Source organism: Rissa tridactyla, chromosome 3, assembly GCF_028500815.1.
Source record: "Rissa tridactyla isolate bRisTri1 chromosome 3, bRisTri1.patW.cur.20221130, whole genome shotgun sequence".
Lineage (NCBI taxonomy): Eukaryota > Metazoa > Chordata > Aves > Charadriiformes > Laridae > Rissa > Rissa tridactyla.
Genome location: NC_071468.1, coordinates 24,346,266 through 24,372,680, shown reverse-complemented (window position 1 = coordinate 24,372,680; position 26,415 = coordinate 24,346,266). Strand labels below are relative to the sequence as shown.

General features: G+C 37.9%; 1 protein-coding gene across 1 annotated transcript in view; it reads left to right on the top strand.

Moving 5' to 3' along the window:
* Window positions 1–19,756, top strand: part of CENPF (centromere protein F) — a 43,553-nt gene extending 23,797 nt beyond the window's left edge. Inside the window, exons 12-20 of the mRNA XM_054197047.1 lie at window positions 1,180–4,619; window positions 6,194–8,476; window positions 9,009–9,161; window positions 10,226–10,402; window positions 11,160–11,321; window positions 12,815–13,001; window positions 13,547–14,023; window positions 15,839–16,032; window positions 18,540–19,756. Coding sequence (XP_054053022.1) covers window positions 1,180–4,619; window positions 6,194–8,476; window positions 9,009–9,161; window positions 10,226–10,402; window positions 11,160–11,321; window positions 12,815–13,001; window positions 13,547–14,023; window positions 15,839–16,032; window positions 18,540–18,749 — 7,283 coding nt within the window. The 3' untranslated portion in view covers window positions 18,750–19,756. The remainder of the gene's footprint in view (window positions 1–1,179; window positions 4,620–6,193; window positions 8,477–9,008; window positions 9,162–10,225; window positions 10,403–11,159; window positions 11,322–12,814; window positions 13,002–13,546; window positions 14,024–15,838; window positions 16,033–18,539) is intronic.
* Window positions 19,757–26,415: the final 6,659 nt, after the last annotated feature.

Below are 26,415 nucleotides of genomic sequence, written 5' to 3'. Positions count from 1 at the left end.
CAATTCTTAAATTAACTGAAGTGTACCGAACTTATCAGCAAACTGAATTTCATAGAGTCTATTTAAACCAGAAAACTTCTGTTTTGCAATTCTTTTATGTGTTTCGCAGAGTTAAAAAAAAAAAAGGGGTAGGAAAATGTTACATAACCACCTATAGTTGAGTCTTGTTTGCAGTGTTTGTTTCTAATAGAGAACGCAGTTTTTCAGGAACTGAGTTGAAATAAATATACCTTGTCGTTCTAGTGGATCTGACTAAAGAAAGGGGATAGATTCCCACTTGTTTCTGTTTATCAATCAAACTTCATTTAAAATTTCAAAATGAAGCTTTTTAATTTGATTTTGTTCTCCTTAAAATTAATGACCAAACTTTTCAGTGTTTTTCAACTGATGATTTGGTTTTGATTTTATAGAAAATTTGCAGGCTTTACCAGCTAGCTAGTAGAACATAATGCCTCCCTGCATCCCCTCCAGCCCCATGCTTATCCTTGCTGGTTATTAGTCTGTTCCTATCGAGGCAGGGCAACAACTATGACAATTTGGAAGAATGACTGTGTAGAATTAGACATTCTTTGGCAGTAACAGAATATAAGACTGACCTAGAAGAAGGTCACATACTGGAATGAGACCTGTCCGGGGGGCAGAAGGGGTGAGGGGCCAAAAAGACACAGGCTCAACAGGTATCATAGAATGGTTCAGGTTGGAAGGGACCTTAAAGATCATCTCGTTCCAACCCCCCTGCCATGGGCAGGGACACCTCCCACTAGACCAGGCTGCTCAAAGCCCCATCCAGCCTGGTCTTGAACACTTCCAGGGATGGGGCATCCACAACTTCTCTGGGCAACCTGTTCCAGTGCCTCGCCACCCTCACAGTAGAGAATTTCTTCCTAATGTCTAATCTAAATCTCCCCTCTTTCAGTTTAAAACCCTTACCCCTTGTCCAGACTGTATCAAACTGCAGAGTGGAAAGTTGACAATGTTTATACATAGTTTGTACCCAGTGTCCCATATCCACAGGTGATATAAACAAGCCTTTAACCAGTGATGTAACTTGAGAGTAACGCTTTGCACTAGAATGAGAATTGAAAATACTAAAAGTAAATAGCAATATCTCAGTTAGAATGTTATCAGTAGAATTGCCAGTATTGACTGCTAAAGATTTGATGGTGTTTTCTTTTACAGATAAGAATACTCTTCAGGAAGCAGAGCTGAAGTTACTGGAAGAGAAATGTAAAAAGCAGGAGAGCTCCCTTTCGCTGGAGAAGCTGAAAATAGCTTTAGCTGACATGGAAAAGCAACAAGACTCTACCCAAGACCTGCTCAAGGAAAAAGATAATCATATCAAAGAACAAAACTGTAAAATCAGTAAAATGGAAGAAGAATCAGAAGCTTTGCAGAGGCTTCTTGGATTCAAGCAGAGAGAATGTGAAGAATTGCAAAAAGAGGCTACTGCTTTTTCTCAATGGAAAAATGAAAATGATCATCTTATAAATAAACTTCAGTCTGAAAAGGAAGGTATGCTGACTCATATTAATGACTTGGAGAGTTCCCTTCAAAGTCAGCAAATCAAAAATCATGAGCACAGTGAGAAACTCAGAATGATTGAAACTGAAAGTGACAGGAAAAGCACAGAGATTAGAGAACTTAAAAACATGCTGGAAAGTCGAAGTGCAGAATTAGAAGAACAAAAAAAAGCTTTTGATGAACTTCAGCGGAAAGCAGAATGTTCTGATAAAAAGTACTGTAAAGACATAGAAAATATGTCCTGTAAAATATTCCAGCTTATCAAGCAAATTGGTGAACTAGAAGAAAAGTTACAGTTAGCAACAAGGGAAGGACTGCAAAGGGAGCAATGCTATCAGGACCTGCTTGGTGAATATGAAAAAATATGTTGCCTTGTAAAAACCAAAGACAATTCAGAAATGACAGAAGATGGCAAAGTTAATTTACAAAGTGGTCGGGATGAAAGTGGTTTACATAATATGCAACTCGCAGCAAATGACTCTGTTGCTGAAGATCACGGATGTGCAAGAGCTCGTCTAGAAGTAGGACACACTAGGGATCTGGCCATTTTACAAGATCAGATCTCTTCTCTTGAGACTTCCTTAGAGGCTCAAAGGCAGCTGAATTCAAATCAGCAGCAGCAGTATGAAGATTTACTGCAAATAAAGGGTGAAACAGAAGAAAGATTATTCAATGTAGAACAGATGCATGAAAGCTTTGTGACAGAAACTAAACAGCACATTAGTAACTTGCAAGCAGACATTTCAGCACGTCAGAAATTAGCTGAAAAAACTTTAGCTATTCTTGAGGAAAAGGACGCGCAACTGCAAACTCTGAATGAAAGATTAGAAAACCAACAAGCTGAGCTTCAGGATTTAAAGATCAATAATAAGTCACTTGAGGATTCGGTAAGACAGCTGAAGCTCATGTCTGGAACATGGGATTCAGAGAAGAAAGACATGTCTTCAATGATCTGCTCATATAGCAAAAAAGTTGAGGAGCTTGCTGAAGAAAATGCAACCCTTAGGGATTTAAGCAGAGCTTTAGAGCAAGAACGAATAACTTTACTGGAAGCAAATAAAAATATTTCTGATAGTTTAAAGGAAAGAGAAGAAATAATTTCGGAAATGTCTGGAAAACACAAGGAGGAAAGACAACTTACTGAATCAAGAACTGAAGAAATCAAAACCGAGCTTGAAGTTTTGCAAGCAAAGTATAAATTGGTGGAAGAAGAAAATGCAAATGTGATGAGCATTCTGAGAGAGCAGACAATTGAATTTGAGGAAAAGAAAGCAAAATTAGAACAAGAGAAACAGGTAATTAGTGAGAATAAAGACATCTTGCATAAACTAATAGCCTCAGAAGAAATTAAAAAGGATTTGGTTCAAGAACTTCAGCAACTGCAGTCAGAATTTTCCAATATCAAACATGTGCCTTCTATGGAGCTTGACTCTTTAAGACAGGAAATGCTAAATGCCAGGACCACACAAAGTACGATGCAAGAGAAATGTGGCATCATATTTCAAGACAAGGAGCAATTGGAGAAGGAACTAGAAACAAAAAGTGAACCTCTAATGTGCAACTTAAGTTGTGAACAGAGACTCCATTCAGAAGAGTTGAGGAAGTCCATAGAAGATAAGGAATTTGAGCTGAATAAATACCAAGTTAAACTTGAGCTTCTTCAAATGGATTTTGAGGACAGAGAACTCTCCCTAGAGAACTACAGGTTAGAAGTGATGCAACTGGAGACTGCTTTAAAAGGAATGGAAGTGGAACTTGAGAAAAGTGTGAGAGAGAGAGAGAGACTGCAGCAAGAACTACTGTCTGTTAAAGAATTGAAAATTTCAGATTCTCCACTTACAGTATTAGATGAAGATGAACACTCATCAGAGTATAATTATGATGATGTTTCTCAGAATTGTGGCAAAAGAGGAATGGATGAAAGCTATTCATCGGTCTTCATGGCATCCTCTTTGCAGGCAATGGTAAACAATCTGAGTGAGCTCGAGAAAATGTGTGAGAGGTTGCAAAGTGAGAACACTGTATTAGCCTCTGGATTTAAAGACTCAAAAACCAATGGTATCACAGGTAATAATAAAGTGGCAGAGGAGAAAGAGAACATAATGAATGCAGATAAAAATTTAAAGGCAGAGAAAGCTATTTTTCCCGATGAATTTATGGATCAAAGTGATAACAGTGATCTGAGAATGTATTTTGACAATAAGGAAACGTCCTTCAGACTTAAAGAATGCAATACTGGACCCAGTTCTGACTATGAAGGTTTAAAATTGTTCAGCAAAGACGTTAAAATACACTTTGCTGAAGTAAGAGAGAAGCTTTTGTCTTTCCAGAATCAACATATAAAATTATATGAACAACATTGCAGTATGAGCTCAAAGATATCTGAGCTACAGTCTTGTATTGAAATATTGAAGGCAGAAAATTCTGCATTGTCAACAAGTCTGAGCAGTGCTCATATAGATTCTTTGAGAGTGCCACTGTCTTCTAGCCACAATGACACACTGTCTAAATTAGATGAAACTAAGTCCACAGTTTCTTCCTCGGATCTTTTTGAAAGTCCCTGTTTTATAGAAGTGAGTGAGGTGGTTAACAGTGGTACGTGCAAATGGACAGAGGACATGAATCAGCTGGACAGTTCTGCAGAAATAAAAGGTACAATAAAAGTTTTGGTTGAAAATTGTCATAACGATCACAAATTGGACTCTGTTAGGGAGCCCAGCAGTATTACTCCCAGAAAATCTAACCTTGAGAGTAGAATTGAAGAACTTCAGATGCTGTGTCAGACATACGAGAAGGCCATCAAGGTGCTCGAAGACCAATCTCACATTCAAGAGAATATGAAAAATGAGGAAATACAAGAGCTGAAAAAAGTTATACTTTCTGAAAGAAAAGAAATAGATCATCTCAAACAGCAAAATCTATCTGACAAGGAAGAATGGCAGCAGAAACTGAATAAAGTGACTATGGAGATGGAGTGCAAACTGGCAGCAGAAAGAAAACAAACTGAGAATCTGTGTTTGGAGCTGGAAGCTGCAAGACTCCAACTACAAGTCCTTGATTTAAGTTCTCATTCACTGCTGTGCACTGATTCTGAAAATGTAAGTAACTGCTGCCATGCAAATCAGTTTTCTGTAAAACCTTTGATTTATACTAAGCCAAATTTAAATTTTGAGATTGTGTTTAAAATTGTGTCCCACAGAAGTGGTACTGTTGTTTAGAGAAAGTAGAAAAATAATCTGTACCTTGAGTCCTGGTTCATGCAGCACAGGGATCATGAGAAATAACAAACAATGACAAAACCAACAAGTTTATTCTATTAGAGTTGTGTAATACTTTGTGCTACTTTCTTGGCTTTTCTTCAGGTCTGCATCAGTGTGGATCCTGCTGTGTTAGTGGGTGTGTGTGTATCTACTATGCTTACAAGCTTAGATCTCTGATTTAACACAGTCAGTTGAAGATGCACATACTTCCCATATGCCTTCATGGGACAAGCAAACTAGGACTGCTTCCACACCTGTAATTCCTCTTTCAGTAGCGTCAACAGCAGAACAGAACAAGCTGGTAGCAAAACAGTTAACTTTCATTTCAGCCTGGATTCCTTCAAAATACCAAAGGGAACAAGAAATTTGGGAGTCAGCTCTATCTTTTTTTCAGTGCTGCAGATGGTGTGCAACCAGTAAACTAGATATTGCTGCTCCTTGTAAGCAGTGGCAGAATCAAAACTTATTCAGAATGGAGGAAAACCAGTTTAATTCTTGCATATTAGCGGTATTAGTTTTATTTTTAAGCGGAATTAGTCTAACTAGTGCATTTTATGCTTGTGAGAGTTTCAGTTTTAACCATTAAGTCCTATACAAGTGGCCTCCAGTGCCCAGTCAACATAGACTCAGAAATTAAAGTTTAACACTGCTGTCACAGTCAGAGCATCTTGAAGCTCTACATTTTGGCCAGCTGTGCAACACTACACAACTGTTCCTTGCAGAGAAGAAAATCTTTCACTTGTATGTGTTGCTTGCAATTTACATAGAGCATCCACATGATACATAGACACTTGAAGAAAAAAATACTGTTCTTCACCATACATAGCTGGAGCTTTTTTAAGATGAAGTACTCATTACAGATCATTCAGGTGCTGTCTTCAGACCTAGTTCTTTTTTGGAGTCCTCAAGTTTTGAAGTTACTCATTTTTATTGTTTCAAATAAGCATCAGGTGGCGCCAAATATAAACCCATCTCTGACAGACAGTAGTAAGTTGGAAGAGGGATTGTTTGAGGATTTGGGCTTGTCCTTTGAAAATTCTCTGGTGTCTGATAGAAGGTGAGCAGTAAACCTTTCCTCCGTTAGTGATACTAATAATTTTTCATTTTGTTTTGTAGACACCTATTTTTCCAAAATATGGAGGCATGTGATATCGTCACACTTGGTCTTTCAGTAAATTTCGCTGAAGTTTCTCCCTCAGTATTTTTAAAACCTTTTGGCCAAAGATGCATATGTGTATAAATAAGTGTAAATCTTTTCCATAAGAAGGCAGATTCTGAAGTAGAGAAGGATGCTATCTATTTATTTTGCATAAGAGGAGGAGCTTTACTGGTTTAAGAAAACTTTTAAAACTCACCTGTTTTTTTCTTATTTTCTTTTCCTTTTTTAATGGATTGTTTCTTAACCCTTGCAGAACACTGAACAAGAAAACAATAGTCCTTATCAATTGGGAGTGCCTATTGAAAACTCAGCACTGAAAAGCAATAAACCTAAACTAATCCCCATTGAGAAAATGGCTGTAGGAGATACCTGTGTGTGTGAAAATGTGACTGAGACCGCTGAAGCTAAATTAATGGAAGATTACACTGGGAAGATTTCTGGAGAACATGAGTGTCGAAATATGTCAGGAAAAATAACCAACCCTTCAGATCATGACAGTGCATTGTCATTTTCCAATAGTAGTATGTTTTTGAGTGCAGGGGATTTCTACGAAAATCAAACAACCACTGAAACACTTCAGGAGAAGGCAAAACAACAGACTACTGAAAATTTGAAGCTGACCTATGAGACAGAAGAAAGCCATAAGTGTGTTGATTTACTAACAAAAGTTGAGCAATCAAACTCGGAGCTGAACTTTCAGAATGCACAATTAACTCTGGAGAGCTCAGCTTTTGCAGAACTGGAGGAAGATACTGTCGTTGTTAAGGACTGTGACATAAAGGAAAACCTGGAATCAGTCTCTGTCAATAAGCAGCAATTATTTCTTAGAGTAGTCTCATTAGAAAAAGAACCTGAGAACGTAAAGTCTGAGCTGGAGATACATAAAGTTAGATTATCTAATGCAGCAGACACATTGGATGATGTAGAAATGACCAGGAGAGATTGTCATGAACAACTTCTTCCAGCTGAAAATGAACAGAGGAGTCCAAAATCTGAGCAAGCTAATATTGAGAACCATGCCTTAGTCATAGAGCGTGATATTGAAATGCTTCAGGCAAAATGTCAGCGATTAGAAAGGGAGAGGGAAGTTAACCTGAAAACTATTTCTAGCTTTCAAGAGCACCTTGTTTCAGTCACGGCTGAGAGGAACCATATTGGCCAAGAACTGAGTATTTTGTCTGAAAATAAAAAAGAACTGGAACAGAAGTATCAGAAGCTACAAGAGAAATTTAAAGAACTAGAGTCAACTAAGGTGGATTCTACTGAATTCATTAGAAGGTTAGAGGATGAAGTGAGGACACAGACAAATCTGCTTGAGACCGCAAAATCTGATGTATATCAATTATCAAATGAAAAAGACCATCTTCTGCATAAGCTGCAAAGTTTGGGAAATGATGCTGTGTCTTTCACCTTAGAAAAAGAAAAACTCCAAAATGAAGCAGCAGATTTGAAGAAGGAGAAAGAGCTGATTGTAAGAGAGCTGGAAATGATGCAGAGTAAATTAAGTTCATCCGAAATGGAAAATTCAAAGCTTTCCAGATCGTTGGAAGGCTTGTTAATGGAAAAAGGTGAACTTGCTGCTAGACTCAGCTCAGCACAGAAAGAAGTAGACCAAATGCGATATGGAATTGAGAAGCTGAAAGTAAAAATTGAATCCGATGAGAAGAAAAAACACCACATTGCTGAAAAGCTGAAAGAGAATGAACGAAATACTGACTCTCTTCTGGATAAAATAGAGAGGCTTGAAAGGGAATTGGAGATGTCAGAAAAAAATCTCGAAGATGCAATTATTCAGTCAGAGACTGCTAAAGCAGAGACAGAAACATTAACAACAGAGAGGGAAGAGATGACTGAAAAGCTGAAATGTTTTAACTTACAAATCAATGTCCTCACCTCACAAAAGGAGTGTTTGGCTAAAGATTTAAAAGAAAAGCAAGAAAGAATCCTTGAACTAGAGTCTTCGAATTTGACTACAGCAAAACTGTTAGAAGAAAAGGAGGAAGAAAAGATGCGAATCAAGAATGAATTTGAAAATACTGTGGTATTGCTGAAATCTGAGCTCAAAGATATAAGTGAGAAATTAGAGCTTTCTTGCAAGGAGGAAGCAGATGCTAAAGCTAAAGAGCAAGTCTTGATTCATCAGGTGGCTTGTCTTGAGCAAGATAAAACAATACTGTTACAGGAATGTCAGGAAATAAAGAATGAAAATATCAAATTGTGTCAAACAAGGGAAGTACTTGTTCAAGAATTGATGGACTGTAAACAAAAACTCGATGAAAAGGTGCAGGAAAATGGTGCTCTTCAAAAGTCGGTGAAAGAAACAGAGGAGCTTTCACACATGCAACGACAGCATGAATATTGTCACCAGGAAAAGAAAAGGCTGCAGAATTTGATTGCTGAGTTGAAGCTGAAGGAGCAACATTTTTCTGATAATGAAACCTTTCCGGATATCCTGAATGTTCTAAAAGTGTCTTACAAAGACCTTGAGAAGGAACTGGAATCTACACTTTGTGAAAAGAGCACTTTATGTAAAAAGGTAATACCGTTTCCGTTGCAGTAGAGTTCCCTTTTTAGGGACTGCGGATAAAGTGTCGTCTGGCTTACCACTTCCTTAATAAATTATATCTTAAAATAACCTTAACCTTAGACATTTACAGTAAGCATGCTATTTTTAAAGTTAAGTTTTCAATGCAGTTACAGAGCTGGAAAGCATGATGTTTTGTGTAGGATGAATGGGAAGGTTGCTTGAAAGTAGGCATAGAAGTTTTAAGTAATTGAATAGTGCCGGATAGTTTCCTTTTTCCTGTAGAAAAAAAAGAGGAAAGACAAATTGGTATTGGGTGAATGAGTTTTTATATTAAAAATAAGTACTTGGGGAGCTCAAAAGAAACTGAAACAACAATTGGACACGTGCCATGTGGAAACAGCATTAGCCTTGTTGTGACTCTTGCTTGGACCAGCTATGGGAATAAAATAACCAATCTTAAAAACTGCTAGTTGCATATAAGGAAATTCTTTAGAGGTCATGACACAAGTAATAAAAATAATTATGGAAAATTTAATTTCAGGTAAATGAACTGACTGAAAGTCATACTAAGCTGCAAGTCAAGCTAAATGATACTGAACAGAAGATTTCCAAATTACGGGAAGAATTTACCACAGAAAGGAAAAAGCTCGCTGAAGAAATACGACTTCTTGAAGAACATTCAGAAAAGAACAAAGTTAGTTACTCCATGTGTAGTATTTCTGTGTTCAAGGCCAGATGCTCAAGTACAGTAGATGTGTGGAGGTTGGTCAAGGGAACTGTGCTAATGTACAGATGTTCTTGCTTCCAAATTTCCAAAAATCTAATGTTCTGTTCTGAGATAGAATGATGATTAGTTAGTAGTTTTTCCCACTTCCTTCTATCAAAACTATGTTTTCTTGGCATAAAGACCACAGGTGGATATTTAGAAATCTTTCTAGTGCCAAGATATTTTCTCTATTACAGGCATTCAATCGTCAGACTGAAGATGTTGGATAAAAAGTGTAACGTTTCTCGAGTTTGTTTTAAAACTAAACTACTTTCAGTAGCATTAAATTACTTTCAGGACAAAGTCACAGAAACAGGTTTAGAGTATTTATTTTTTATTTGTTCATATTTAATTCTCAGAGGCTGTTTTACCGTCTAGATTACAGTAGGTCTCATTTGTGAACAATATTATCTGTTTAAACCAGCTTAAGTGGTCTCCTGACCTACTAATGTTATTTACAAAATTTTATAATGAGGGACTTGTTTCTGTGTGGCATTGAGGATTTTGGGGACGGGGCTGGGGGGAAGAGATTTCTGCACCTTTCAGAAATCCTGTATGGAAGTACAGGCCAGCTGCCCAAAAAGTATTGTGAGACAAAATGAAAATGCTTAGAAAGTTTTGTCATCTTAGAGTGAGAAAAAGGACCCTTCAATCTCTCTAGTCGCTCTTAGAGGGAACAATGTTTAGAGGGGTCAAGCTTTGATTTTGGCAGTGCTGCTCGATTTAACAGTGTTGGCAAACTTGCACTCGGCCCTCAGATCATAATTTTTCTTTTTAGAAGACCCTCCTTTGCCTCCTCTCATGCCTTTTGTGTTCAAATGGTCCATTCTTTGATTACAGTGTGTTTATGCACTGTTAAATACTTTTTTCTCACCAAGTTGTTTTTGGAAATTCAAAGACATTTCAGATGTAAAGTCAAATAGTTTAATGGGTAACTGTTTACCCATTGGGAAAATTCTAAATACCAAAGAATGTGCTGTTACTGTTTACAGATTCAGCTGCATCTAACTATGTCAGAAAAAAATGAATTGACTAAGAGTTTGGAGATGGTCCAGAAAGAACTAGAAGAAAAAGAAAGTGAAGTGAAAAGAGAAATATCAGAATACAAAGACAGACTACTTCAAGCAGAGAAAGACCATCAGGTTGCTCTGACAGAAGCAAACCGAAAGGTAAATCAGAAAATGGGAAGAATGCTGCTGTGAGTTTTTAATTAACTCTTTAATTAACTATGTATTTTTAAAAAATTTGCTGATCCTATTGCAAAGGAAATTGTCTTTCCTAACAATATTTCTGAACTTTATATATATTTACCTTGGGACTCAATAAGCGTTAAAGTAACTTTTTTTCCATATAGCAAGCAGTGAAATGTGGATTTACCTCAGAACTCAGTAAGTGTTAAGTGTATATATAATTTATCTGGGACTATACATTTGAAAAAGGGAAAGCAACAGTATGTTTTAGTCAGGAAACGGTTGTTTTGGTATAAATGGGGAAGAAAGATTAACCACTTTAGGATATAAGGGCAAATTTGTTGGAAATGTATATTTCAGCCATCATCATATACAAAGACCCGTCATCTTTTCTGCAAAAGTATCTGTCTATGAATGTGTACTTGAGCCAGTAGGACACAGGCAAACAATTTACTATAATTATTAATTAATAAATTTCATTCTTGTGAATGTAAAGTAAATTTAAGAACAAGTTATAAGGGCTTTGTAATGGCAAACTTCTTAGATGCAAGATTCTGGTATTCAAAATGTATACTTGAGGCAAATTGCTCTTTCAGTTTTAAACTTCTCAAAACATACCAAGCAAATGTGCTGTGGACTTCCTGTGGGCTGTGATGTGTTCCTTAAGTACATCTTTAAAATGCAACTCAATGCCCTTTTTAGTGTCATAGTAATTAGGCACATTTTCTTTCTCCAGAATGAAGTAGAAATTGAGGCCTGTCAAGATAAGGTGAGTTTGCTGGAGCACTTCATCAGCTCACAAAAATTGGAAATAGAACATTTGAAGTCAAATAAAGAAGAACTAAATAATTCCCTTAAAGAAGCTAATCAAGCCTTAGGAGAGCTTCTAAAAATCAAGGTAAGAAAAAAAAGAAATATATACGCATTGCCAATTACATGAGACCCAAGGCACTGTGTAGTAAAATAAACATAGGATTGGGAACCAGTGCTCCGGAGCCTGGGCTTGACTTTGATACAGCCTTTGTCTCACTAATGAGAACAGAGCACAGAGGAAACATTGTTACTATTGATCTATATCAGAAAAATTCTGTTGTGTGTGCCATGACTGAGACCACCTAGGATTGGTTTATGTGATATTAAACACAGCTGTCTATTGTCTACACTGAGCATTGCAACTGGGTTATAATGTGGTTAAAATACACTCAAAGGGACTTTGAAGTGCCTCTATTTTCTGCTTGTGAATTACTTTGATGATAAAAGATACCGTGTTCTGGCTTAAGCATTGGTCTTGATACATTGCTCTTTGTTCTTGAGAGTTTATCAATTCCATTTTATATAGAATTCTCATTACAATTATTAACTAGTGTAATTCTCTAAATGACAGAACTGTTATAAGCAATGACAGAATAGGAGCTCCACGTACTGTGAACAACTGATAGCTGGGAACAGTTCTAGATGTGCTTGGTTTGCTTTCTAGTAGAGCGAGTATCTCTATAAATGCACTTTTGAAGAAACATAGTTCAATTTACTTGCAAGTAAACACTGAATTGCAATACGTTCATCTTGCTCAACAGTTTTTTTTTTTCCCATAGGGCCCTCCACTGTTCTGTTAATTTGTTTAATACCAGCAGTCCAATGATACAGAACTATAGGATATGTGCCAGTGACAGAAAACAGTACTGATGGTAGTGTCAATGTAGCATGCAAGGCTTCCAGCTGTTCTCACTGTGTGGTATTTGCACACAGGTTGGTACCAGGCTAGACGAGCAGGGAGCAGCCTAAAAGAGTGGAAGTGGGTGGAAAGGAATGATCTGCTTCTGCTCCGAATATTATTTTTTTAACTGGAATTCAGAGTTTGGGTTATCTTGCCTGTGTGGTAATAAGATGTATTAGGGACAAAAAGAAGAGTAAAAGACACTCAGACTAGGAGAGAGCACTTCAAAATTTAGTGTTTGTTTGAAATTTGTTACCTGGAAAGCAGCACTTCCTTATGCCACGTCAATGAAGTCGCAACAGATGGAAAAAGGACTACTGTCTCAGAGTTCATACAGCTTTCTTATAGGTAGAATGCTAGTCTTGACATCAGTAATCCAAACATTCATAATTTCATGGTATATCTGAAGAGAATAAGTCTCCCATAATGGTACTTGAATTCTTGTTTTTCTGCCGAGTTAATCACCTCTAAGTATCCTAGATGGGTAAGAGGACTTTCATGTTTCCTGCAGGAAAGGAGCTGCTATAATGAGGTTGTACAGAAACAAACAAACAAGTATACATTACAACCATGCTCTACAGCTAATATTGCATAACAGTTGAGCTTCCATTTGACATTGTAATGTTTAAATGGAGGAATTATGTTTCTGGTGTAATAACTACATTTTTATTTTGTAGGCCGATAATAGTAACATTATAGTTCAACTGAAGAAGGAAAATGAATTTGCCCACAGTAAAGTAGAGCTGTGGATGAAATCCTGTAAGCAGATGGAACAGGAAAAGGAAATGTTGGAGAAACAACTAGTTGAACGTGATGAACTATTAAAGAAGAAAAATCTAACTATGTCAAACTATAAGAAAGAAGGTAACCGAATCTAGATTCAATCCTAATGCTTTCTTAGCAGTGCATTAGTTCGTAAAACTTTCTTTTTCCCTAAAATGTATGCATTATTAATATATTTTTTAAATATTACATTTTTGTGTTTAAAAGTGACTTAAGGTAGAAGGGGAGTGTTTGTCTTAATAACTAAAGTTGGTGTACAAGTTCTTCTATTGTTTTCCAGCAAGCTTTCCCCTCTGATTCTCATGCTTTGTTCTTTATATTTTGGCTCAACTGATGAGGTGTCCTGTATTGTAAGTGATACTTAAAGAAAGTTGACAGGCAAAGTGTTTGCCCATGCGCTGATCAAGGATTCTTTTCAAATTTTGCGTGTTCTCTATTTAGCAAATGCATTGTTATGTCTAACTTATTACTGATTGTTATACACTGTCACTTATTCTTTTTTATAGTTGCACAGCTGTAGAACATGTATAATTAATTAAATGATGTGTGACCATTGCATTATAAATTCTTAATTATGCATCTTTTTTTATGTCAGTTATATGAATAATGATATTTTGCTTTGAAAGGTGCTGATGAGAATGCCGTTACAGAAGAAATGAAGTTAAAACTGGAAGAATTACAGGAATCTACAGAAGTGAAAACCAGAGAAGCAAATGAGAACTTGGAGAAATACTGCTCTCTAATTGTTAAATATTATAAACTAGAGGAAGCAAATGAGATGCTAAAAACACAAGTCAGTTTGTTGAGTGCTCAGCTGAAACAGCTAAGAAGTGATGCTGTCAGCACTCCTTTGCCGAATTCAGATAACTCCTTAACAGTGAGCAATCAGTCCGTCAAAGAGACGAGGTCAGATGAAGATATTACTAAGCTTTCAAGTAAAAGGCGGAGACACGAAGACAACAGGGAAGATAATGGAGAACCAAGATCCCCTGTGCCAGAGACTTCATCCAAAAAAAAAAGGAAGGATGATATCCGTCAAAATCTGCTGGGTCAGGAGGACACAGACAGTGAGCCAGATGGGCTTCCAGAAGTAGTGAAAAAAGGTATTTATAGTTATATATAAAGGCAAGCATTCTCTGAGCATAGCAGGTGGTTTTTTTCTTTTTGCCAAATTAGTTTTACTCTGGGTAAGCAGGTGACTACACAAGTATTTTTGGTGACAATGTTGGAAGCTGAAAGTAGTCAATGTGAGATATGCCAGTTAGTGCCAAGTTAGTGTTTGTGCAGCTGTGGTGTTAGATCAGCATAATACGTTTATGTTGGTTTGATAAATACTATTCCACTAAGAGTTAAATGGTCCTGGCAGTTACAACTTCGTAGTTCCTCATGAGGTAGGTATTTGTTGCTGTTATATATCATATGTTTAGCCTCTAAGTTTTGCTGACAGAAGACTTGCTCTAGTCATTTAAAAGCATTACTTGAACCATTCACTGAAGCTTATAGGAGAATAGGTGTGAAGCGAATCTAATCTTAAAGGCTGCAAGATTGGAGCCCTAGAGTACTGTGCTGTGATGGAGTCATGTTTGCTCCATCCATAGCCCCACAGTTCCTTCAGTATTACTCCTTATGAGGTCAAAGAGGCAGTTAATAGCTATGCAGGGTCTGACTGGCAAGTGGCTGGTGGTGAGGGCTGCAGGGGGGCTCTGAGGAAGGAGATCAGGGCTGCCCCGTGCCGGACATAGGTGGGTCCAGCTGGTTCCAAAGGGCAAAACTGCGCCAAAACAGAACCAGTCAGAGGTGTTTGTCACATCTCTCTGAAAATGTGAGTAAGAAAGGGCTGTAAATGTTGAGATGAAAGAAAAACAATGCTGGGGCTGGAGGGACAGGAGTAATGCTGAAGCAATCTATCATACTGAGCAGGGCATGGGGCTGAAGGGGGTAGTGGTGGCCTGAGCTGGGAGGTGGCCCAAGCAGGGCTGAGAGGAGACTGAGGAGGAGGTATGACCCCGCAGGGACTACAGCCAGTGCATTCCTCCATGCTTGAGAAACTGAGTTAAAAACGATGAGCAGGATCTGACCCCCATCTCCTGCACTACCATCACCTCACTGAAGATGTAATGTGTGGTGAGGTGGTTGGAGACCAGAAACTGGTATGATATATTACCATCTTCATGAGAGTTCAGTTTTATTCTACTATGAATGCAATGAAATTAGGTAGTCTGATATTCCATATAAGGGTTCACTGTAGCAGAAAGTAACTGAGAAGATCGCACAAATCAGGGCTTGAAAAATACGTTGTACGTTCAACTACCTATCAAGTACCCCTTCATAATAAATGAATTTGCAATCATTAAATGACAAGCCGTAGAGATACTGAATCACCTCAACTTCAGTGATCACTCCCAGAAGTCAGGATTTCTAAGTCTACACATTATTTGCATTTCATTTTCTTACCAGCATTATTATTTTTCTGGAAATACACCTGTTCTGAGGACGTATGTGCCAGTTAATGTTTGACTTCTAGACTAGAAAGATAACAGACAATCTATAATGTTATAGTTCTACGCAGAGAAAAATATGACAAATCAAGAAGATCATGTCACAGTATTGTGTTCTGATTGAATTCTAGAAAAACCAGTACATGTTTTCAGACTGAATTTATTCTCCAAGACCAAACACTTGTTTGAGAAACTTTGTTATAGAATTACTGTTGTACCTTGTCTACAATTTCCAGGGCTTGCATATGAATTTTGGAATACACAGGATCTGTTCAGCGATCTCTTTAATCCATTTGCTTCAATAGAACAAATTATTTATTTTAATCAGCTATTTTTATCCCCATTGTGAAAAAAGAGAAGATCCATTTGAGAAAGTGTAACTTATTTAGCTGTTTTTAATAGAAGCTGTTTATTTTTCAGGGTTTGCCGATATCCCCACTGGAAAGGTTAGCCCTTACATTTTACGTAGAACAACCCTAAATCTAAGAACCAGTCCCCATGTGACTTCCCCAAGTGAGAAACTGCCTTTGCCTATGCAAGATGTACGGAAATGTGGACAAGATAATCTTAGTGAGCGCTCCTGTTCAACACCTGGTGGCAGCAAACCACAAAAGGTAACTTTAAAAAAATTTATCTGGGTATGAAAGCCATGGGGGAAAACTAATACATTCACTAAATGTATTCATCTTGCCAAGTAAGTCTGAGGATGTATCATCATTCTTTACGTTTCTCAGCAATACAGGGAAGATAAGATCATAAATACTGAATCACTAAAACATGACAGAGGTCTTGACCATGGTAGCAATCTGCAAATTGTTCCTGTGATGTAATTTGTGATGTCATAGGGAAACCCATTCAGAAATGTAAATTAAATACATGTATATTTTCAGTTTCTCATAACGGATATTAAAGAGCATATATTCCTTATACGGTGGTTTCTTAGGTTTCAGAAAAAGTAAAAAGCGAAAAAAAAAAGCAAAAGTAAACAGCAAAAGATTAATGTCTAGGAGTCTGAGTTGAGGCTTCAAGTTTTCTGCTAACAACTTTTCTACAGATATTTGAGAGACTGTTAAACACGTAAATAAGGAACATTTAGATAGTAAAGAAACTAGACTTTAATGTTAGTGCTTACCAGATTATAAGGTTATTGAAATAAATACTACAGAGTTATGGTTTGAAAGCTGATTTTTATTAAAAAAAGTTTAGTGACTGAAGTTTACGTTAACTTTGTGTTTTCAGTAATACGACACATGGCTGAATGTTTCACAGTACATCAGAATAAGGCATTATTTCTAAGTTGATGCAAATGCGTTGCAGATTATAGAAAAATGTTTCAGCTTTAGGACAGGAAAACAATAAACCTATTGTTGTCTGAAATCTCCAAAGTTTTTAACCATGCTATCTCAACCTGAGCACTAAGAGAATACTCATTATATATCAATACTTCTTTACATGAGGGCTAAATAGAAATATGCCAGTAGATGAAAATTCTTCCAGTTTGCTAGGTTACTCAAAAGCATTCTCTTAGCAATCAGTGGAGTCTGCTGCACAGCCGTAAGTAAAGCCAAAAAGCAAGAGTACAACTTTTGTTTTGTTTAATGCAGTTATTTTGTGTTAGCCCATAAAGTATGTTGTCAAGATACCAAAAGTAAGTAAAGGCAAGAGCCACATAGTTTAGTGGATGTATAGGTTTTGAGGCCAGAAAACACCATTGGGAAGACGAGTCAGACCGGAGTGATTTTTTTTTTTTTTTTTTTGTGAGCTATAGCAATAGGAAACTGTATTGTGAAGTGAGAGTGAATCCGTTGAATCCATGCATATTGTTTCAAAGGTTAATTGCCCTACTTGCCAAAATTTTCTGCTTCTTACAGACATTGCCTGGAGGTCTGTGTTTTATTACTGTTTCATTAAGTGATGCCAGTATATTTTATTTACGCTCGTTTATGTATGTTTTCCTGTAACTTTAGAAACAAATGGAGGGTGTTGCTTATAAAAAAGCTCAGTTAGTACAAAAACAGAAAGGAAGCCTTGGCAGCAGAAAGTTTTGTAGTAATCAGCTGCCAGTATGGTGTAAGGTTGTTGTAGGCTCTCACTGACCATAGTCAAGGTTAAAGCAAATAACAAGTAATCAGTAATAATTTTTTTTTTTAATTTAACTGGGGAGGGATTTCCCAAACAGTCCCCCTCTTTGCCTGAGCTTGTATTGTCTAGGTCTAAAGACAGGCTGTTCCTTACTTTCAACTATATAGGAGAAATTAAGATTTCAGGGTTGCTTTTTCCCCCAAGTGTAAACATGCAGAAGTCATCAGTTCCAGGAATTTGTGTCCTTCTGTCTTGGACATCACTGGATATATATGTGTTTGTTTTATTTCAAGATGACGTACATCTGGGAATTTCTAGAGGAATTGCTCATAATATCATTTCATTGTTTATTGAAACCATCAAAACATGTTGTTTCATGTTTTATATTAATACAGTAAATGGTGTGTCTTATTTTCAAAGTGAAATAAGCCTTATTTCCTTCTCTTTGACAGATACTTATATGCACTTCATTTCAGACACCCAGTTTCGAACTGTTGCAAACTTCTCAGGGTGTTTAAAATGTGGTCTGTCATTTTCATACACAAATTTATTCACTTTCCTATGTGAATTTAATGTAGACTTTAAATTGAATGCTTTGACTGCACATCAGTTAAAAAGTGAAAGCAGTGGTTTCTGTCCAGATGTCAGCAAAACCAGTGACAACTATGTTTTATGTTTGCAGAATATGTACAGGAAAAATGAAATACAGATCTCAGTACACAATGCCTGGTACCGTAGTAAAAAGATTAAGAGTACTGTCTGTTCCAGGTTTAGCTTTTTTCTGCTCCTAGCAAATAGCTTGCCAGCTGCATAGCAGATATTCCATCTTACACCACACCAAAGCATTTGATATCAAGTCTCACTGTATTGTATATTCAAAGTGATAAATGTCCTCAAATTTTTTGTCTGTTTTCAGTATGTGTACGCTCCTTCCAAATTTTCAATAGTTGGTCTTTTGCAGTGAACCTTTTGACCTACTGCAGAAAACTAATTGGTTCTCCACTACCAGTAAAACAAGATGTTTTTGTTTGTGTTACAGGTAAATGATGAACAGCAGTCCCAAGCAATAACAGCTTTTCCACCAATGAAATCTACTTCAAGGTCACCACTTTGCCCATATAAGCAATCCACAAAAACTGTCTCTAATAATACCAGGGAAAACCGTGTGATGCACAAAGCCAAAAATGCTCTGAATGAACAGGGACCACATGAGCAAGATGAGCAAAAAGAAAATTGTAAGGTGCAGTAAATGTGTGTGGATTTAATCACAACTCAGAATAACTAATGACCAAAACCTAGTTTGTGAAATAAATATCAACTACATGGAGGGCACCATTTTCTCTTATCCAATGATTAATGATATATGGGTTCTGCAGTGCTTGTTCTTGAATATTTACTAATACCAATAGCCACTCAAACTTGTGGAATGATAATGAAGGAACATATATAATTGATCTTCTGTAGAATTTTCCGTAAATAATTCTTCATAAATCTGTTAAAAAAAATTAAGCCATAGAAAAATGTTCATTGTTGCCATTTTTTTTGTGTACCGAAGGTTGATTTACCAAACAAGAAACTAAACTCACCTAACTATCTCTAAAAATATTAGGTTCCAGGAAAAATGAGGCAAACACTATTGGATGATTGTCCTGGTTTGAGGTAAAATAGAAACAACTTTCTGTTCAGTAATATTACCTCTTAGCCAAGCCTCTTCTAACTCAGAAATTAACAACATATTGTGCAGAAAAGTGTGTGTTCTCAGAGAGATAAGACCTATGCTTATAGTTAATGCCAAGGAATAGTATGCAGAGAGGCTCTTGTTTATACTTATTGCTATAACAACCAAGGTCAGCTAATTTTGTTATTTGCCCCGTTGGAGCGTCGGAAGTGCATAGAGGGGTTGCACTTGTGTGGAGGAGTGGACAGGACAGGTGACCAAAAATTGACCAACAGGGTATTCCATCCCATCTGCCCCATGCTCAGTATAAAAGCTGAGGGATCAAAGGGTCAGCCTCTTTCTTCAATGGTCGACGTCCAAGGAAGACCCTCTCTGTTCATCCGGCTTTGATCACAATCAGTGTGTTCCTGACTCCAGATCTGGAATCCAGTTCCCATTCGTCGCTGAGTCCAGTCTGGAACTTCCCCAGTGCCTGCCAGTGATGTCATCCTGGGAGCTTGATGCGGTTTTGTATATATTGTATCTATTTCATTATTTGCTTTTTATTTTATTATTAATTAAACTTGTAAATCTCTTTATCTTCTCCTCCTCTTATCTTGGAGCGAGAGGTGGGGGAAAGCATCTGTTGTCCGTCATTGCCCAGTCCAGCCTAAACCAACACAATGATTCAAAATGAAGCAGTGACTTCATTTGTAAGTGCAAAATCAAATATAAAATCAGATATATGATGCATCCAGTGCACTGTCTTGGTATCCCTTCTTCCAGATGGAATAACAATGGGGCATGAGACCTGGTATGAACAAACCCAGAGAGGACTCTCTGTTTTCCTTGAAACTAAGCATCTGCCACTCCATCTCTTTGCACTTTCCAGTATGCACTGGCTTTGCCCACAGCCGAAGGTCTTACAATGTCAATGTTCACCTCTGCATAATGGCCCTTGGCCAGCCAGTAATCCTCAGCAAGCTGGGAGTGGGCACTACGTACCTGGCCAGAAAGGACACCATAACAACAAACTGTGCTTGCCCTACCAGTAACGGCTGTCTGCTGATTCTCTGCAGGTCACCGTTCTCTTCGATAATGCTTGGCCTCAAATGTGTCACTTTAGATGAAAATCCTTACAGATTTCTACCTGATGTAACTTCTACCTGAGTGGATGTGTTGGAAGAAATGGTCAGGTACAAGAAATATCTGCATAGAATGCCCTGAGTTAGCCCCCTTTCATTCAAGAAAAATCCTATTTGAGATCCTAAAAGAAGGTAACTCACCTGGAAATAGCATTTAAGATTCTGATACCATCAATACAAGAAAATAACTCCATCTAGTTCACGATAGTGCACTTGAATTTAGGATGATTCATTACAAACAAGCTCACCACAACAAACTTTTACCTGTGGACTTCACGGGTCTAGTTAATTGCAATTCTGTGCAAGAGAAAAGGGTGACATCAACTAAATCAGTCACTGTTGAATTGAACAGAAATTACTTTGCTTGCCTACCCAGGCTTAGGTATTAGGAAAATCCTGTACATAAGCAGTAGTGCCTTAAGACCAGGTTGCTCAGAGCCCCATCCAGCCTGGCCTTGAACACTTCCAGGGATGGGGCAGCCACCACTTCTCTAGGCAACCTGTTCCAGTGCCTCACCACCCTCACAGTAAAGAATTTCTTCCTATATAACGATGGTTGGGGTCGGATCCGTAGATTTTATGGCTTTTTCTTAAGTATCTCTAGTTGTTAACTCAAGTATTAGTAATTAAAACAATCCTTGTGGCTGTATGCCTAGAAGTATCTTCCAGAGAGACTGAAAGAGGCCCATCTTAAAGGATGCATTTCGATTGCTTCATCTTCTGCCAGTATACCAAAAAAGCTACTCTTAACAGTTAGGTTATTTCAGATAAGGTTTTGTATCTCCAAGTTATTTAGGGATTATGTGTGGAATTGTAGTAAATTAACTCTCTTGAGGTAGAAGCATGGGTGTGAAAACATATTAGTAGCAGACCACAGAAAAAAAAAATCAACAAAACTGGTGTGTGTTATTTATCCCAATCATTGTTTTTCTATTTTAATCTGATGCCTTGAAAAGTGTCCCACTTGGAGAAGAGTGTGGAAAAACCATCTATCTTTAGAAAGCTGTCTAATCTTAACCAGACAAATTTGAACAACTATGTTATAATGAAATAAGTAAATATCACTAAAAGAAAAGACTGAGGCTTTAGTTATTGCATATTTTCCAACTTGGCCATGTTTGTATTTTATACCCCCTTAGATTTTGTTAAGTGTGAAATGTTTGCATTTTGAAAGGTTACAATGCCTATTATTTTTCAGTAACTACTATGCATTGTAGTACCAGCTAATCTTAGCTTTTTGGCATATGAGCTAAAATAGGTGAAGATTTTCAAAGGATCTTAAGGTACTTAGATTGATACCTAAATCACTTGAAAATGAGACTTAATATTCTACATCTTATTACAAAGTGATGAAACACACAATTCATGTAGGGTTTTGAAAGCTGTATCAAAAACTTAATTTCTGACCTATCTGTAAATCGAGCGTGCAGTAGGAAAAAATCAAATGCCTCATCAGAATTCCTAGTAAGAGGACTGCACAGGACGTGTTTTGTCAGTGTCAGCCCTGTGTAACGAATGAAAGGACACTTGTATCTGGCTTTCTATTCTGATTGTGAAAGTCCCTGTAAAAATGCCATCTTTGGTGCCCTGGTATTGTTCTTAGCGTGTTAATGTGATTATTGCCATAGCGATACTGTGTTACGTCACAGGAAGATGCATTAGCTGCATCTCTTCTTCATTTTCCTGTTTGCCCAAGGTTTACATTGTAATTGGTGTAAAATCTAGTTTGCTGTCTGAACTAATTTTGCATGCTCTCTGAAATGCCCAAAGCTGTAGGTTAAAAGTATGCTGCAGGAATGCTGGCATCCTTTTGCCATGCGCCATTACAGCTGATGGAAGGGTCTGATTGGTTTGTGATGTTCAGCTCTTTCTTCAACCGTTGAACTATTCTTCTTCTTTTTACCTAGTAACAAAAAGAAAACATAAAAGGAGATTTGTCTGTCTGCTGCTCTTCCAGGTTTATTTTTAAGGGCCAATGTTTGAACTGATCTCTTACGTATCAGAATCTAAAATGCTCCCAGGTCAGATCCTGCCCCTGCCTGCTTGCAACGCGCTCAGCTGCGGAGATCCTCAGGAGTTCCCCAAGCCTCAGGCGTGGGAACAGCACAGCAGTGGCGGGCCTGAGACAGCCCTGCACTTCCCATGACATACCCACAGTATAACTGACTACCATTTGGACAGAATTTGTACAATTTTTTTTAAAATTGATCCTTAGTAAGAGAAATGCTATTTATCGAACATGGGCCTGCGCTACTTTCTTAAGCATCAGCTTACAGAAGACTCTCTGCATTGCGTTGCAATTCCACTCTTGGGTACAGTGCTGCCATTGCTGATTGTTGGCTCACAGCAGGCTCACTTGGAAGAGTCTGCCAGTCCAGTAACGACCGGTAGAAGGGAAGAATGGAGCTGAAAGGAGAACCACATTCTTGCTATCCAGCTTACTAATTTTCTTGATGTGCTCTACAATTGATGCAAATTAATATACCTTATATAGAGGAAGAAAAATACCAGGTGGAGCTGTGGTGAATCCAAGTCTGTCTAGTCTCAGGCATGCATATTGGACAACAATCCTATAGTGCCCTAAAACCTCGAAGGTGATAACAGAGAAAAGTGCAACACACATCTAATGTGGATTTTCTTTGTGGTATACATTGCAAATGAGTTCCTTTTAGACAGGAAAATGTAGCTGAACAACATAAACGCTCCGTACGGTAAAGAAAGTAGTGTCACTCCATGGCCCAGGTGCCACTTCTGTGGTGAGAACGCTCCAAATTTGTCCCAGAACTGGTTTCAGCTGCCTGATCCTTGTTACTGTTGTTTGAGATTTCAGCTGTCTGACCGTTAAAGTGACTATCTCCCTCTGCTTTTGCCACCTCATCCTAAATAGCCACAAATTACAATAAGGCCACCAGTAATTTTCTCCAGAAAACAGGAATTGAAAACAGTTGTTTGAACTTTTTAAAGATGTTGACAGCTGAGTACATGGTGGACTACTGTGAAAGCAGATTGCAGCAGCAGTATTCAGAAGCAACGCTGTGGATATGCTTAAAATATGGACTAGTATATCCATAGTTCCAGTGATAGGAGATAGGGCATATCTCCTCTGTTATATACATGTGTGCGTGCGTATTCTCTGACACACTTACAGGCACACCGAAGCACTTATTTCAGTGTAGAGTTCAGAAACTATATGGAACTTGAAAAACCAGGATGTAGCTATAAAATAGATAAATCTGCTTAGCTTTTTGCATTGTTTTATTTGTCTTCCTGGAAGCTTTTTTAACAGCATACAAATCATTATCTCTATTGGTAATTCAGCTGTTGAAATACTTAGGTGAAAGCACTGATGATTGATGGGTGCACAGAAAAATCAGCAGCTTTCTGTATTTTTCTTTTCTGCTACTGTGGTTCATAAATTAAACAGATGAAAGCTTAGTGAGAATCTGCTCTCAGTACTGGATGGTGTTTCAGGGTTCCTTTATTTAGAAGGCCTGCTGAGTACCACGTGAAATACATTGTAAATGCATCTGATACGGTGAAGGAAGATTGCCTTTTTCCCAGTGTCTGTGTATCCACTTCAGATTTGTGATTTTTATTTTTTTTTTAGAGGCAAAACAAGGGAGTGGGAAATTATTAAACGTGGTTGGGGACTGCTTTGGTTTTTTCACTGTAGAGAGAGGGATATGTTCTGTGCTGAAAAATAATCTGTTTTCAGTACAATTGTTGACATTTAAAGATATGTGTGGCTTTAGTCATTGTCTGGCACTGAGTGATTGAAGATTTTAGTTCTCCTGAGGAGCATAGTTTGGATCCTTTTTAATTAACTTAGATTCAGATCATGAAGGCTTAAAGTAGTAATGGAGATGACTGATAGTTCATCCTTTTGGAATTTTTTCTTTTCAATTTCTTGTGAGCAGTTCCAGAGCAGGAGACTCTGTTTTGTGATTCCCAGATCTCCTACTTGCTTAACTACTTGTTTAACTTGGTTAGCTGCTCTTTTACCTCTTTTTATTTGTTCCGTGTCTGGCTCCTGATAATTATCTTCATATCAACAAATCTGCTGCTGAGACAGGCTGTTACACGTGGAAGTACTGATTTATATCAAAGAATCTAAATAACAGTCTCCCATTAACTGCACATCCCCTTACGTAGTGTTTTTAGTATGAATGGGAAGGGTACCAAATGATTGGTTTGTTAGGTGTCTTGATCCCCATCGCTGGCTTCTTCGACACAGCAGCGTGCTGCCTGTATTGTAAGCATCATGTTAATGTGCTAAAATGACATGGAAAAAATGGAAGGTTAGTGAATCAACTGCAGGAAAGAGAATACGGCCTTGAAAGTTCTGCCAGAGCTTCCAAAATGTAGATAAGTTCATGGGTACAGTTCTGTGAACTCACAGTGAACTCTGTGTTTGGCTACAGCTTAGAACTAAAAGGTGGGAAAACTAAAATCTTATCTTTGCTCTAATGCTGATGCTTTGAAAAAACACACAGTCAATCCAACCTGTCATAGATCTGGTGCTGGAATAGCCATAGCACAGTTGTACTGTGCTCTCATGAGCTCTAACAAAGGAGAGAAAGTGTTAATGAAGGTTTCTTCCCCACTTGTTTCTTATTCCATATCCCTTCACGAGCAAAGTGTGGGATTGCAGTCATTTTAAAGGCAAGCCTCCTGGTTTCAGCCACCACAGTTGCTATTTCTGCATTGCTGCCTAGGGTACGTTGTAAAAATGTTGATGGGAATGTAAGCGATTGCTGGCTTGCTGTAGCAGGCAGGAGGATTCCACAAATTCGCATCGTCCCTGTGGTGTGCTGGAGATACTTCTATAAATTTAGTAATGCAGCTATGATTATTCTTCTCCTCACTTCTCAATTAACCAGTACTGCACATATTGTTCCCTGTCAAATATCTTATTTTGTCGGATGCCAGAGACCAGTGTTGTTCTCTTTTCAAATTGCTGGTTTGATTTCTGGCAGTACTTGATTGCCTTAAAATGTGCTTTCTACATCCATTTTCCTCAATACTTAATTAACTGGAAAAAAAGACTGAAATGAGGTTTCAGTTAAGTAGGTGTTTCACTTTTGTCCCCACTATCTCATTCATTTATTTCCTCTAGATCACTCAAGTAGTCTCAGAGAATTTATCTTTCATTTGCAAGAACTTTTGCAGTCCAGAATATCTCTCTCACAGCTAAATCCCCCCAGAAAATGCATCCTGTGCTGGGAAGAAGCACAGAGGCAACACTGCAAAAGAGGTGGTGAAAAGCAATCCAACATCAAGCCAAAACTGCAGTGAGCATAGGTAAGCAAAACTCAGCTGGTCATTTGAGAAGACTGTTCAGCTGGCCGTGGCAAAAAGCCATGTGCCTGAGACAGTGCTGCAGTAACAGGTCGAGAGTGGAGTTAGTCAGGAGTCGCAACATATTACGGGAACAGTCTTATTAACTTTGCAGTGAAGAGTTTAGTTTTAACATTGCAAATGCAGTTTCCATCTACACTAAATAACAGACAAAGTTAGAAGCAAGTGCTGCTTTACAAGATTGCGGCTATTACAGCACTAGCAATGCTTGAGCAACCCCTGGGGTACTGCTGTGCCTGTACAGGAATGTCTAGGCATCTATAGTGCAGGTAACTGCTTGAAAGCACTTGGCTCTCACCTTCATCCCCCTTCTCTTGGTGTGACCTGTTCTGTCTTAAGTGCCTGTGGGAAGCTAAGAGTCTGCAAGCAGTAAGCTACCATGGAACAGCAGCTCCATGAAACACGCTGCATAAGGTAGCAGCAAATTTACCTTTTCTTTGTAAGAATAATGTGGAAGACTCCTACTAAATCACAGATCAGGGCTCCATATAGTCTAAGGTTATGCCTGCCATGGGCACGGGTTCCTCAGAGGCAAGACACCACCTTGAAGTTCCAGAATGCACCGGAGCAAAACAGGCTTTTTTCTTCTTCCTTTTTTTTTTTAGTATTTTCCTGAGATGCCAAGTGTTTATCTATTTCAGCCTTACAAAGCGCCAAGACCATTTGAGCTAAATGCTCAAATGAGTGATCCAGTATAGCTGTAATGGGAGAAGTGAAAATGGTGATGAACTATGTGATTTGCGGTTTGCAGTTTG